Genomic DNA, 14,097 nt, shown 5'->3' with positions numbered 1-14,097 from the left:
CATGTCGAGAACACGAGTCTGGACTTCTGGTCTGAATGAAGTAGCTTTAAGCCACCCTTGTCTGCGCAGGACTGCTGCTCCAGCTAATTGTCGAAAGCCAGTGAGGGAAATATCTATTGCAGTGTCTATTATCTCTGCCGAGACCCTTTCTCCCTCCTGCAAGACCTTTTTGGCTTCCACCTTGAGATCTTCTGGCAGTGAATCTACAAAAGCGGACATGTCTGCCCACATCTGGCGATCGTACCTTCCCAGAATGGCGAGGGAATTGGCCGCCTTGACCGTTACTGCAGCAACCGAAGAGAATTTCTTACCGATATTGTCTAGTCTCCTTCCCTCTTTGTCTGGGGGAGACGCAATAGGCGTAGAGGGGTTTTTGGATCGTCGTTGAGCCGCCTGTGATATAACCGAGTCAGGTTTCGGCTGTGAGACTAAACAGGCCGGAGAATCATCTGGGGCCTTGTATTTTTTCTCTAGCCTTGGCATTTGTGAAGGCACTGTTGCCGGGTTTTTCATTGCCTTCAAACCCTCCTGCCATAAGAAATCCACAATCGGTATGGCTCTTACAGATCTCTTTGATGGCTCTTTAAAGTCATACAAAAAACACTCAGTTTCATGGGAAACAATTGCCAGGCCAAAACGTTTCGCCGCTCTCTCTGATATTATGGAAACCTCCTATGTCTTCTGGAGGCGAATCCACTGGAGCTGCTGGAGGTGGAGATGGTGTGGGAACGAGATAATCGTCCCATTCACTAGCCGCTGAATCTGCTAGCTCGCCCTCTTCCCTTTCGTCGTCCGACGAGAGGTAAGCTTCCGGAACTTGGCTAGTTACAGGTCTACTAGCCTGTGGCTTTTCGGAAACATTAGTAGTTTGAGCTTGCTGGTAACTCTGAGGTCTAGGTGGCGTGGACTGAGTTGACGGTGGGAACCTTTTATAGTAGTCTTTCAACATATGTTGTAAATCTGTCACTAATGTGCTAGGCATAGCCAGTGGCGATGGTTGGTTTGCCTGTGGATAAGATGTTGAAGCATAACTATGCTGGTAATGTTGATCCTCTTCTTCATCAAACTCTTGACATTTAGTTGGGACGGGCTACTAGCTGCCCCAAACATTCCTTGATCCTCATCATCATCATCGTCCAAAAGATGTTGCGGTGAGTATGGCAGCACTTTACTTGGTGATGTATGTATCGGCAAAATGTCAGATGGCTTGTCCCCTATATTAATAAGGGAAAGGGGTAAGAATCTGGTGGAGTCCTCATGATGGTATGAGGAATGATCTGGTGAAATGTCCCAAGGTTTGTAAACTGTTAATGCTGTGGTGATCGACGGGTCCCTCGTCGACGGGTCCCTCGTCGACGGGTCCCTCGTCGACGGGTCCCTCGTCGACGGGTCTCTCGTCGACGGGTCTCTCGTCGACGGGTCTCTCGTCGACGGGTCTCTCGTCGACACTTCCGTCCATGACTGCGTTTATGTCAATGGGTCCTTAGTCGACGGTCCCTTCGTCGACGGGTATTTTACCGACGACGGTCGTTTCGCCGACGTATCTTGCGTAGATGGGTTTTTTAGTGCCCTGGATGATTTGTGAACCCAGGAGGCCTCCGCTGTCGACGCTGTGGTTGCCGACGAAGCTCTTTTGAAGATTTTTGCAGTAATAATCGTCGTTGATGACAACGGCGATGACGTCATAATCATCGGTGATGATGGTGTTGTGAACGTCGACGATACCGTGGTCGCTGTTACCGTCGACACTGTCGTCGACGGGGCGGTCGTCGACGGTTGTTTTTTCACCGACAAGAGTTTTTCTGGCTCTTTTTGTGGTGACAGAGACAGGGATGGTTTCTTTGAGGTGCTTTTCCGGTGTAACGGCGTAGTAGGTTCTGAATGAACCTTTTTTGGTCCATGTTTAACTGCCTCTTCAGTTAAGACTTGTTTTGTCTTTTTGTGCATTTTTCTTGGTGGTTCATCCGCACCTCTATCTCTCTCACCTGTTCTTTTCTGAGGGCGAGAAGTTTGTGGTGACTCTTCGCTGTCTGATGAAGGATGCTCTAAGGCTTTCTGTTTTTGCAGCCATAAGAGAAGTCTACCCTCTCGGTCTTTGAGGGTTTTTTGACTAAAGGTGCGACAGATTTTGCAGTCTCTCACCTTATGGTCTGGATGAAGGCAGTAAATACACTTCTTGTGGGGGTCATCAATATGTAGTCTCTTCTTCCCACAGTTGTCACAGTCTCTGAACAGACCCTTCTTTGCCTTTTCAGACATAGTAAAGTTGTAACTAGTTTCCTGAGAGAAAAAACAATCTTCAGTCAGAAAATAGGAAAAAAACTGAGCAGAGCTCAGGGAGACTCCCTTCACACGACGTGCGGTAGAAAATCTGAGGGAATTCAGCCTCTGTTGGGAGTGTTTGGGAGGGGCTGAATCCTGATTGGTTGATACTCAAGTTTGGGTCTTTTCACAAAACAAAGTGGATAGACTGTAAAATACCCTATGAGGCCTACTAGGGCCTACTGGTTTTACTTTTACTGACTTACTGCTTTTTATATATTTAAGTTTACCGTGAGGCTCCCACCTCGACGACGGGGATGATTCAAGCATGTGAATCTATGAAAGATCCAATACTGGAGAATTCCGGTATCCCCACTAGGCGAATGTTGTTACGTCTGGATCTGCTTTCTGCTTCTTCGGCCCGTCTCCAAAGGATCTTTACCACTGCGTCCAATCATTGTATTTGTTTCTGATTGTCTGTTACTGTTGGACCTGTCGCTGTTAGGGTATCCTCCGTTGTTTTCACCACAATTTCCGGTGGTCCACTCTAAGTAGATTTAAGTCTTGCATTACTGCGTCTATCTTATATTCTAAGGAAGATTTAGTGTCCATAATAGCCTGTAGTACTTTTTCGAATTGCACTGAGTGCGTTTGGAGTGTGCTTTCGAGTGATTGCAGGGTTGTATTTTGCGATTGGTCAGTGTGCGACAGGCCCGGCGTATTTCGCTCCTGGTTCTTGGACGCCCTAGATTTCCCAGCCATTTCTTCCCCTTACAAATGTCACGCACGACCGGAGATGGAAGGACTGATTGGATATGAGTTTCGGTGGCCGTGTGTTTTCGAGTGCGACTATGCTTCTTCCAGGATGCGGCGTCTTTTTTTATTTTTTGGGGGGGCTTCTTCGTTTACTGTGCGAGGCAGGCCCAAAAAGTGATGTGGGATGGCACTGTGACTCCTGCAGCAGTTATGGAAGGGGGGGGGGGGGAAATCAGCCAACACTCTCAGAGACGCCCCAGGCCCGCGGGTCCGGCGGGGCACAAGATATTGAGTGAGTGAGCTCCTCGCCCCCTGTTGGGTGCCCCTCCAATGGGAGGGGGAAACCCAGGGGGTCCGCGCTATCTGCGTGGGACCGCCTCCGTCTACTCCCGAGTCAAGGACAAGTCTCTGGGTGCACGCCTGCGTGGGAGTCCGCTCTCTTCTGCTCGATTTCGCCGATCCTGCTCACAGCAGGATCGGTCCGTGTTGAGGCGTGGAGCTCCAGCTCAGTTTGTTGCTTGATAGGGAGGATGGGGGGGGGGAGTGGGGGGAGGGGGGGGGTTCCGCTCTCTTCTGCTCGATTTAGCTGATCCTGCTCACAGCAGGATCGGTCCGTGTTGAGGCCGTTTGTTGCTTGATAGGGAGGATGGGGGGGGGGGGTGGAGTGCTGCCCCCGGCGGCCAAGGGCCCAACAGGGCCGGACCAGCGCCTGGTCCCCACCGTATCGCCAATGTCCCAGGGCTCTGAGACTTCCAGCCGCCTCAACCCCCTCCTCACCTGGCCCCGTAGTTGGGACTCGAGCGCCGCTTCGCCGGGCGCTTCCTTTGTGTCGCTGGAGTCCCGCGACCGGGTCGACGTGACTCCAGCAGTGCTCCGGAGGCGATTAGTCTGCTCCTCGGATCCAGGGCCGCCCCGGGGGCTGGCGCACTCCGCCCTCGTTGATGCGCCCTGCCCGGGGGTGCCCACCAGGATCTGTCAGCCAGGCCCGAGTCGGAGCTCCTTGCTCAAGCGTCCGACTCGGTCGCCATCTTGGCTCCTCCCCTTGGTATCATTTTATACATAAAAATATTTCAAATCTTTATAAATTGATGATGAATGTTTGTGTGTTGTGTCTTACTTATTTACTGTATTGATGTTTTTTAATGCTTTGCACACCTGTCTCCTAAACTAAGCTAGTCTGCTCTCAGCCAAGCAAGGTTTAAGCAAGGATTAATTTATTGATAGCTTGGCTGGACCTTATTTGTGATTGTGGGCTTATTTGTTGAAGGTACCTACCTGCACTACTAATAAAGCACTTTCCAACAATAACTATGGCAACAATGAGGGCCAACAATAATGTTTCTGGGCATGATCTAAATTAGTTTGTAGGGCAAGTGGAAAGCAATGTGCTAGACACATTTATTTAATAAGATTAGGCATTCTCTTTGATTATCACCTTTGCTGGACTCCTATCCTACAGGCAAGAACTAATTGTCAGGACTCCAGTAAATCTATTGGTCTTTTTGTTGTATTTCACACTGTGCAAAAGCTGTCTCTATGGCACCTGCCTGGGGTGCAAAAATCTTGATATCTAGGAGAGTGTTGAGCTTTAGAAAATCAATCCCTATAATTAAATATCTTTGCTAGTTATGCCTGGGTGGACAACAATTTAACTCTTAGCCAATGCCCTGCAGCACCCATCAGCATCAACTCAATCAACAATCTCTTCATAAAGCTGAGCACCTATGTGGAAAACAGTGCAGCTTATGAGCCATTTTGGATATTTACTGCATTATGAGGAATATTTGAATGCAAATGGTAAAAGAGATCTTATTGCTGAACCCAGAAAGGAATCAATAAGAAAATAAATAACACTGCAGTTTGGTTGGTATATGATGTGAAGAGGCTTTGGTGTGTTCATGTTCCACACAGCTGTGTAGACTATGCAAAACTAATAATTTGGAGTCTATATGACTAGTTATTTTTTCCTTTTTAAAACAATCTATTCAGATGACATATCTGTCATGACGAATTTGCTAAAAAATGTATAACACTGTAATCCACATTCACACGGGGTACCATTAATAATTTTTTTTTCTTCAGAATTTGTTTTTACCTCCATTCCATCCATGGCCATTGTAGCAAGATAGTTTGGGTCCTGTTTATTCCAACAAAGGCGCAGCAATGGGTGGTGCTGAGGATCTTCATATATAATAGTGCTATGTTCCAAGTGTCGTAGATCAAACATGCGCACTGAGCCATCTGCACCAACAGATGCAAACATGTCACGTCCACCACCTGCACGGCTGAAGGCTATGTCATACACCTGCCAAGGGATACAACATGAATTGGGTGAGACATCAAGAGATATCTTCCCACCCCTTTACAATGACCCTTATCAAAACCTACATATTACACAGCAAATGTTTATAGACTCATTCAAAAGATGCCCAAACATGAGCACTGATACCCAGGAGCCTTTCCAAGAATGTTTAAGCTGGTTGCTGCAATACATCGCTTTTCCCTTCAATAAACTGCAGCGCAGAACATGTATGTTTGTCATTTATAATACACTCATGTAGTTAGGCATATCACCTTTAAATCAAAATTAAAAGCATCAATTGCATCCCTTTTTACTTTGGGTTAGGCCCATGATTACTGACCTATAGGATGACCAGGCTACTTCCCTTCACTAACACTCTTTCGGGTAGATACTCTAGTTAATCATAGATTCCTCACCTTCAAATGTTCTCCATATGCCAGTCTGGCATTTTTTTCTGCAGTGCTCCTGCGTACTGCTAGGGAAAATTGTCTGGCTTGCTGCTGGCTAAATACCACCCCGGGAGGGATGAAGCAATGTGTCATAAGTGCAACCCCTGTGTGAATTTATTTTTCCCCTTTTTCCACCACATTATCAGACGCGGCGTGTGAACAAATGTTGGTACCAGTATACCGATTACTAACTTGGGACCTGTTTCAGATGTTAAAAAGAGGACTCTTGTTAGAACGGTGGCAGTAGGCTAATGAGGCATCTGTAATTAGAGTGTCCACCAGAAAGGGCTTAACAAAAGATAAGTAGCTTGTTCTTCTGATGAAAACTGCAGATTTCTCACTTTAAAAACAGATACCAAAGCAGTACCTCCCCAGGTGGGGGGTTTGTGTGGAGTGAACTCAGACCAAAACGTTCTGCACACCAGAGCAAAAAAACTGCTCCTAGTAAAAGACAGTAGTGCTTTGTGAAAATATGAACAGAAGTTCATGTCAGTCTGTCAGATGCCAAAGTAAGGCATTCTGTGAGCCAATGCAGTGATATCAGTCTAGCCACGGTGGAATGGGCTTTAAGATCTTCTGAGGGCTGCTTCTTGGCTAGTGCATACCAGATCATAATGCAAAGGACAATCCATCTCGACACGATTTTTTTTCTACACAGTATTCCCTTTCTGTGCCCCAGAGAACCTCACAAAAAGGTGATCCGTCCATATGGCGCTCCTTGATACGGTTTTCTGGACAGCATCATCATCTCTGCCACCGGGCCCAAGTCCCAGAACACCCTGGCCTCTGTGAGGAGGTCCTTGCAATCTTCATCATCTGCTGCCCATTAGTGCTATAAAGTGCTCTCAATGGTCCCTCAGCGTGGGACATGCCCGGGCAAAGCTCAGGCAAAGTGCAGGCCCGTCACTTGACCATCAGTGCCAGGAACAGGCAGGGCCACCCCCCTTGGGCTTGTGGATGGGGGGAGTTTTCTTTAAGCTAGATCGTCCTCTGTACCTGGGTTAGGGTAAAACATTTTCTTTAAGGATTCATGAAAGCTCGTTCATGGAGATCCGACTCTCTGAGCATGTATAAGACTTTTTGCCCCAAGTGAAACCAAGCCAAAGAGGAGGGTCACTCGGATACTTTGTTCATTGCTTGCTCGGTTCCCCTGACCTCCTGGGCCTTTATATACTTGAAGGGATGGACCTCGTCTCCTAGTAGCCAGTGAGCTTGCCATCCACCTGGATCGACTTATGAGGATTCGGATAGCACGCATTAGTACATCGCCTGGGGTGGTGACTCACCAACACATTCAGGTATACAATCAGGGGACTACAAGTGCCATAAGCACTAAGCGCCAGGAGGCGCGAAAGCAAAGGGGTGAGAAGCTTACATCCAGAGACGAGCAGAAAGTGCCACTTGCTCTCCTGCTGCACTGGACCCTCACCGGCACATTCAGGGGCACAACAAGTGGACTCCAAGCCCACTAAGCACCAGAAGGAGCAACATGGAGGAGCTTACACCCTTGGATGCACAGAAAGTGCCACTTGGTCTCCCGCTGGGCAGAATGCATGCAGGCCGTGCCCTGGCAAAGCTCGGTCACGTCTTGTGCCAGTCATGGCCCGGAAGAGACTGGGCCAGGCCACATCCCTGGATCTGATGGTCCTGGTAAGTCTTATTTGGTGCGTTTGCTCCTCTGAACTGCTGCCAGTACTATTTAGAGAATAAAATGGGCAAAAGGAAGACGCCTGGAGACAAAGACAATGTAGAAGAAAAACCAATGGGTGGTACAACCTTTGACCCTTTCCTGGCCCACGTAGTTGGCGAAATTTCTGATGAAATGGACCTTGGGCTCTGAGTGTTACAAGTTGGGTTTTTTCGAAGAGGTCTTTTCGAGTCACGGGATCGAGTGACTTCCTTTTCAGCTCCATTGCGCATGGGCATCGACTCCATCTTAGATTGTTTTCCCGCAGAGGGTAAGGTAGGAGTTATAGAGTGTAAATAAATAGATGTCCATGCAATGGAATAGAAATGTATATACTTATGTACCAATTTTAAATGTAACTTAAACCGCTACAGGCTTCCGGCAAGGAGGGAGGGCGCATGTGAATCTGCAGTGGAACATGCCACGAACAAATGTACACTGGGTAAGTGACATTTTCTGTTCGATTGCATGTGTAGCTGCAGATACACATGCTTTGCATAGACTACAAAGCAGTAATCCTCCCCTAAGCGGTGGTCAGCCTGTAGGAGTTGGATTGTTTGAAATAGTGTCCTTAGTACAGCCTGTCCTACTGTGGCCTGTTGTGTTGCTAACACATCTACACAGTAATGCTTGGTAAATGTATGAGGTGTGGACCAAGTGGCTGCTTTACATGTTTCTGTCATTGGTATATTTCCTACAAATGCCATGGTTGCTCCCTTTTTTTAGTAGAATGTGCTTTTGGTGTAATTAACAGTTGTCTTTTAGCCTTTAGGTAACAAGTTTGGATACATTTCACTATCCACCTGGTTATGCCTTGTTTTGATATGGGATTACCAGTATGGGGTTTTTGGAATGCGAACAATTGTTTAGTTATTTGAAATGATTTTGTTCTGTCGATGTAATACATTAGAGCTCTTTTAATATCTAATGTATGTGGTGCTCTTTCTGCCACTCAGTCTGGCTGTGGGAAGAAGACTGGGAGTTCCAATGTTTGATTTAAATGAAACGGTGAGATGACTTTAGGTAGAAATTTAGGGTTAGTGCGAAGTACAACCTTATGTTTGTGTACTTGTATAAAGGGTTGTTCAATAGTGAATGCTTGCATTTCACTAACTCTTCGTAATGAAGTGATTGCGACTAGAAATGCTACTTTACAAGTTATGAATTGAATCTGACAGGAGTGCCTGGGTTCAAAGGGTGGACCCATGAGTCGTGTGAGTACAATGTTAAGATTCCATGAGAGAACTGGTGGCTTTCTTGGAGGTATGATTCGTTTGAGACCCTCCATGAAAGCTTTGATGACAGGCACTCTAAATAGAGATTTGTTTTGTTTATTTTGCAAATAAGCAGAAATTGCTGTAAGATGTATCTTAATGGATAAAAAGAACGAGTTACTTACCTTCGGTAACGACTTTTCTGGTGGATACATTAGCTACCTGTGGATTCCTCACCTCATGAATACTCCCATGGCGCCAGCATTCGACGGAAATCTTCTTACTAGTCTCTGCACGTCGACGAGGACGTCACTGTCTCGCACGCGACGCCGTCTGACGTCATACAGGCAATAAGAGGTCCTCGACGACGTGCGGACGTCAGTACCAATCATTTTTTACGTGCATGAGAACAACCAGGCAATGCAATGAAAGAACAAAGCAACATCCATTATATTGTAAAAATACACCACATTGTATGAATAACTGTAAATCTTTTTATGTACATACATATATATATATATATATATATATATATATATATATATATATATATAAAACTCTCTCTTTTAAAATATATACACACACCAAGTATATACATAAAGATATATACACATATACCTATATATATATATAAATATATTATATATATACATCTATTGCACCCTCAAAGACCAAGAGGAGCGCACTCAAGGATTACTTGGCAAGACCATAAAGGCAACGGGGAGGCGGGTGGGACCGTGAGGAATCCACAGGTAGCTAATGTATCCACCAGAAAAGTCGTTACCGAAGGTAAGTAACTCGTTCTTCTGATGGATACAACTACCTGTGGATTCCTCACCTCATGAATAGAGTCCCAAAGCAGTACCACGCCCGGCGGTGGGTGCCTAAATGGTCAAACCAAGAAATCCTGCAGCACTGACCGTGCAAAATGGCCGTCCCTTCTAACCTCAGAATCTAAACAGTAATGTTTTGCAAAAGTGTGAAGGGACGACCAAGTTGCGGCCTTGCAGATGTCGACCACAGGAACACCTCTGGCTAAGGCCGAAGTGGCCGACTTAGCTCTGGTGGAATGAGCTCTAATGCCCTCAGGAGGATCCTTCTTTGCCAAAGAGTAACATATTTTAATGCAAAGAACAACCCACCTGGATAGTGTTCTCTTGTGGACTGCCTTTCCTCTCCTCTTGCCCACGTATCCAATAAACAGCTGATCCTCCAGCCTGAAATCCTTTGTTCTATCGATAAAGAAGCTCAACGCTCTCTTTGGGTCCAGACGGTGCAGTCTTTCTTCCTCTTTGGAAGGATGAGGCGGAGGATAGAACGTGGACAAAGTAATTGCCTGAGCCAAATGGAAGGGTGAAACAACCTTCGGGAGGAAAGCAGCCTTGGTCCTCAACACCACCTTATCCCCATAAAAAGTTGTATAAGGGGGTTTTACTGATAAGGCCTGCAACTCACTCACTCTCCTTGCTGATGTTATAGCTATCAGGAAGACTGTTTTTAAAACCAAATACCTCAAGGGGCAAGAATGCATAGGTTCAAAAGGGGACCCCATAAGGAAAGTCAGGACTAAGGACAAATCCCATTGCGGCATAACGAATGGCTTTGGAGGATATTGATTTAGAAGACCTTTCAAGAATCTGATAACAATAGGGGATTTAAATAAAGATGGTTGGTCTGGAAGACATATGAAGGCTGACAAGGCCGATAAATAACCTTTAATGGTAGCCACTGCACAACCTTTTTGCGCCAGAGATAGAGCAAAAGACAAAACGTCCGATAGATGAGCATGTAAAGGATCAATCTGCCTCTCTCCACACCACGCAACAAATTTAGACCACCTATTAGCGTAGATAGATTTAGTGGAGTGTCGCCTGGCCGCTAATATAACATCCACTACCTCAGGCGGGAGAGAGAAGGAACTCAGGTTGCCCCGTTCAATCTCCAGGCATGTAGGTGCAGACTCTGGAGGTTGGGGTGTAGAACCTGCCCCTGCGACTGCGAGAGGAGGTCTGCCCTGAAAGGGAGACGGAGCGGCGGGCACGTTGAGAGTTGGAGAAGGTCTGAGTACCACACCCTCCTTGGCCAATCCGGAGCTATTAAGATTACTAGAGCCCGGTCTTGGCGAATCTTCCTCAATACTCGAGGAATCAAGGGTATGGGAGGAAACGCGTAAAGCAACTGGCCGCACCAGGTCATTTGAAACGCGTCCCCCAACGCTTCCTGCATCGGATACTGAAGGCTGCAGAACAACGGACAATGCGCGTTCTCTCGAATGGCGAACAGATCTACCTGAGGAAACCCCCACTTCTGGAAGATTAAACGGACTTGATCTGGATGGAGACGCCACTCGTGGTCTGCCGAGAAGTGGCGACTGAGACTGTCCGCACGCACGTTCAAGACTCCGGCCAGATGGTTTGCTATCAAGCAAATCCGATGGTCCTTTGCCCAGGACCATAGTCGAAGAGCTTCTCTGCAGAGAAGGTACGACCCCACTCCTCCCTGCTTGTTTATGTACCACATCGTGGTAGTATTGTCCGTTAGGACCTGTACCGACTGACCACGAAGGGAAGGGAGGAAGGCCTTGAGAGCCAGACGTACAGCCCGTAACTCTAACAGATTGATGTGAAAAATCTGTTCCTCTGGAGACCAAAGACCTTTGATCTCCAGATCCCCCAGATGAGCTCCCCACCCTAGAGTGGAAGCATCCGTTATGACTGTGGCCACTGGTGGCGACTGCTGGAACGGCTTTCCTTGTGAAAGATTGTTGCTTGCAATCCACCACTTCAAATCCACAGCAGCATCTCTGGAGATCTTGACAGTACCCTCTAGATCCCCTCTGTGTTGAGACCACTGCCTTCGGAGGCACCACTGAAGAGCCCTCATGTGCCAGCGAGCATGCGTGACCAACAGAATGCAGGAGGCAAAAAGACCGAGCAGACGAAGGACCTTGAGGACTGGAACTGCCGCTCCATTTCGAAACATTGGAACCAAATCCTGAATATCTTGAATCCGCTGAGGCGGAGGAAAGGCCCGACCCAATGTCGTATCCAGTACTGCCCCTATGAACAGGAGGCGCTGAGAGGGCTCTAGGTGAGATTTGGGCTCGTTCACCGAAAAGCCCAGGTCGAACAACAACTGGGTTGTTGACTGCAGATGACGCAACACAAGCTCCGGGGACTTGGCTTTGATCAACCAATCGTCCAAGTAAGGGAATACTGCTATCCCCTTCCTTCTGAGCTCTGCCGCAACCACCGACATCACCTTCGTGAAGACTCGAGGTGCTGAAGTAAGACCAAACGGAAGGACCGCAAACTGGTAGTGTTGCGATCCCACCACAAACCGGAGATACTTCCTGTGTGACTTGAGTATCGGGATATGAAAGTAAGCATCCTGCAAGTCGACAGACACCATCCAGTCTTCCATGTTCAACGCCAAAAGCACCTGTGCTAGGGTCAGCATCTTGAACTTTTCCTGCTTGAGGAACCAATTCAAGATCCTCAGGTCCAGAATTGGTCTCAAACGACCATCCTTCTTGGGAATCAGGAAATACCTTGAGTAAACTCCTTGACCCCTTTCCTGCTCCGGGACCAACTCCACCGCGCCCTTTAAAAGGAGGACTTCTACCTCCTGTTCTAGCAACAGGAGGTGTTCTTGTGAACAATACGAAGGGCGGGGCGGGATGAGGGGCGGAAACTCCCGAAAGGGAAGGGTGTAGCCTTTTCCCACAACACTGAGAACCCAAGTGTCCGACGTAACAGTCTCCCATTTGGTGAGAAAATGCTGTAATCTTCCCCCTACAGGAGAGGAGTGAGTGGGAAATGGTGGAAGCCTAAGGCTGCTTCCCCTGCTGCACCCCGCCAGAGGATGAGGAAGAGGCAGAGTGCTGCTGAGAGGCTCCCCTGGTGCGGACCCTACCCCTCCCCCTAAAAGATCTATAGGGATGGGAAGAGGCAGGTTGCTGATATCTTCCCCGAAAGGAAGAGGAGGAAGAGCCACGCCCAAATCCACGAAACCTCCTGAAGAATCTGGAAGAGGCCGTGGAAGAAGGAGCTTGGAGTCCCAACGACTTAGCCGTGGCCCTGCTCTCCTTAAAACGTTCCAAGGCCGAATCAGCCTTAGCCCCAAACAGTTTGTCCCCATCAAACGGGAGATCCAACAATGTGGACTGTACATCTGCCGAAAAGCCCGAGTTACGGAGCCAGGCCTGTCTCCTTTCCACCACAGTGGTGCCCATTGCTCTGGCTACCGAGTCGGTGGTATCCAGTCCCGTCTGGATAATTTGGGTCGCAGCAGCCTGGGCATCAGAGACAAGATCCAAAAGACCCTGGGGAAGCTCTGTGAACGAAGAGGAGATGTCATCCATCAGAGCATGAATATACCTCCCCAGGATACAGGTCGCATTAGTGGCTTTTAACGCCAGACTGCAGGACGAAAAAATCTTCTTCGACTGCGCCTCTAGCTTTTTTGAGTCTCTGTCCCCAGGCACCGTCGGGAAAGAACCAGGCGCTGACTTGGACGAACAGGAGGCCTGCACTACCAAGCTCTCCGGCGTAGGGTGCCTAGATAGGAAACCAGGATCAGTTGGAGCCATCCGATACCTCCTGGCCACGGCTCTGTGAACTGCTGGGGAAGATGCCGGCCTCTTCCACACCTCTAAAACCGGATCCAGCAGAGCGTCATTAAAAGGTAACAGAGGCTCCGCCGCGGCTGAGGCCGGATGCAACACCTCCGTCAAAAGGTTTTGTTTCGCCTCCACCACCGGCAAAGGCAGGTCCAAAAAACTAGCTGCCTTCCGTACCACTGTATGAAAGGAAGCAGCTTCCTCAGTATATTCCCCCGGGGACGAAAGGTCCCACTCAGGGGAAGTGTCCAGCCCACTGGCCGACTCCAGTCCACGCAGCCCATCACCCGAGTCCTCTAGCTCTCCTTCCTCTAGGGCTCGTTGGTACTCCTGCTCTTCTAGTACCCGGAGAGCACGCCTCCTTGAATGCAGTCGTTGCTCAATCCGCGGAGTCGACAATGCCTCCGCCGAAGTCGGAGATCGGCGCCGATCTTCCGAAGCCACCGACGCCGCATCCGGCGCCACGGGTAACTTCGGCGCCGACTGAAGAGCAGCTGAAACAGATGGACCCACCGGAGTCACAGGCCGAAATCTCGACGTCGACGGGATGGAAATCCCTGGGGCCAATCCCTCCGAAGACACCGGAGCGGCCACCGGCGCCGACACTGGCGCCAAGCCCACGTTCCCAAACGGGAGAAAGGGCATAAAGGGTGCCGGCCGAAGAGGCGCAGGATCACCCAAAGAAAAGGCCAAAGGCCCAGCCGGAGCACCCCCTGGAGCCATCTGTTGGAAGATGGCATACATCGCATTCAAGAATGCGGAACTATCGGCTCCAGGGGTGGGAAAAGCCGGATACTGGGGTGCCT

General features: G+C 48.5%; 1 protein-coding gene across 1 annotated transcript in view; it reads right to left on the bottom strand.

Annotated features, from left to right (window-relative positions):
* Window positions 1–14,097, bottom strand: part of DCAF7 (DDB1 and CUL4 associated factor 7) — a 198,987-nt gene that overhangs the window by 81,965 nt on the left and 102,925 nt on the right. Inside the window, exon 5 of the mRNA XM_069238012.1 lies at window positions 5,114–5,323. Coding sequence (XP_069094113.1) covers window positions 5,114–5,323 — 210 coding nt within the window. The remainder of the gene's footprint in view (window positions 1–5,113; window positions 5,324–14,097) is intronic.

This window comes from Pleurodeles waltl, chromosome 6 (genome assembly GCF_031143425.1).
Source record: "Pleurodeles waltl isolate 20211129_DDA chromosome 6, aPleWal1.hap1.20221129, whole genome shotgun sequence".
NCBI classification, from domain to species: Eukaryota; Metazoa; Chordata; class Amphibia; order Caudata; family Salamandridae; genus Pleurodeles; species Pleurodeles waltl.
The sequence above is the reverse complement of the archived record's forward strand: the minus strand, read 5'-3'. Positions and strand labels throughout refer to the sequence as shown.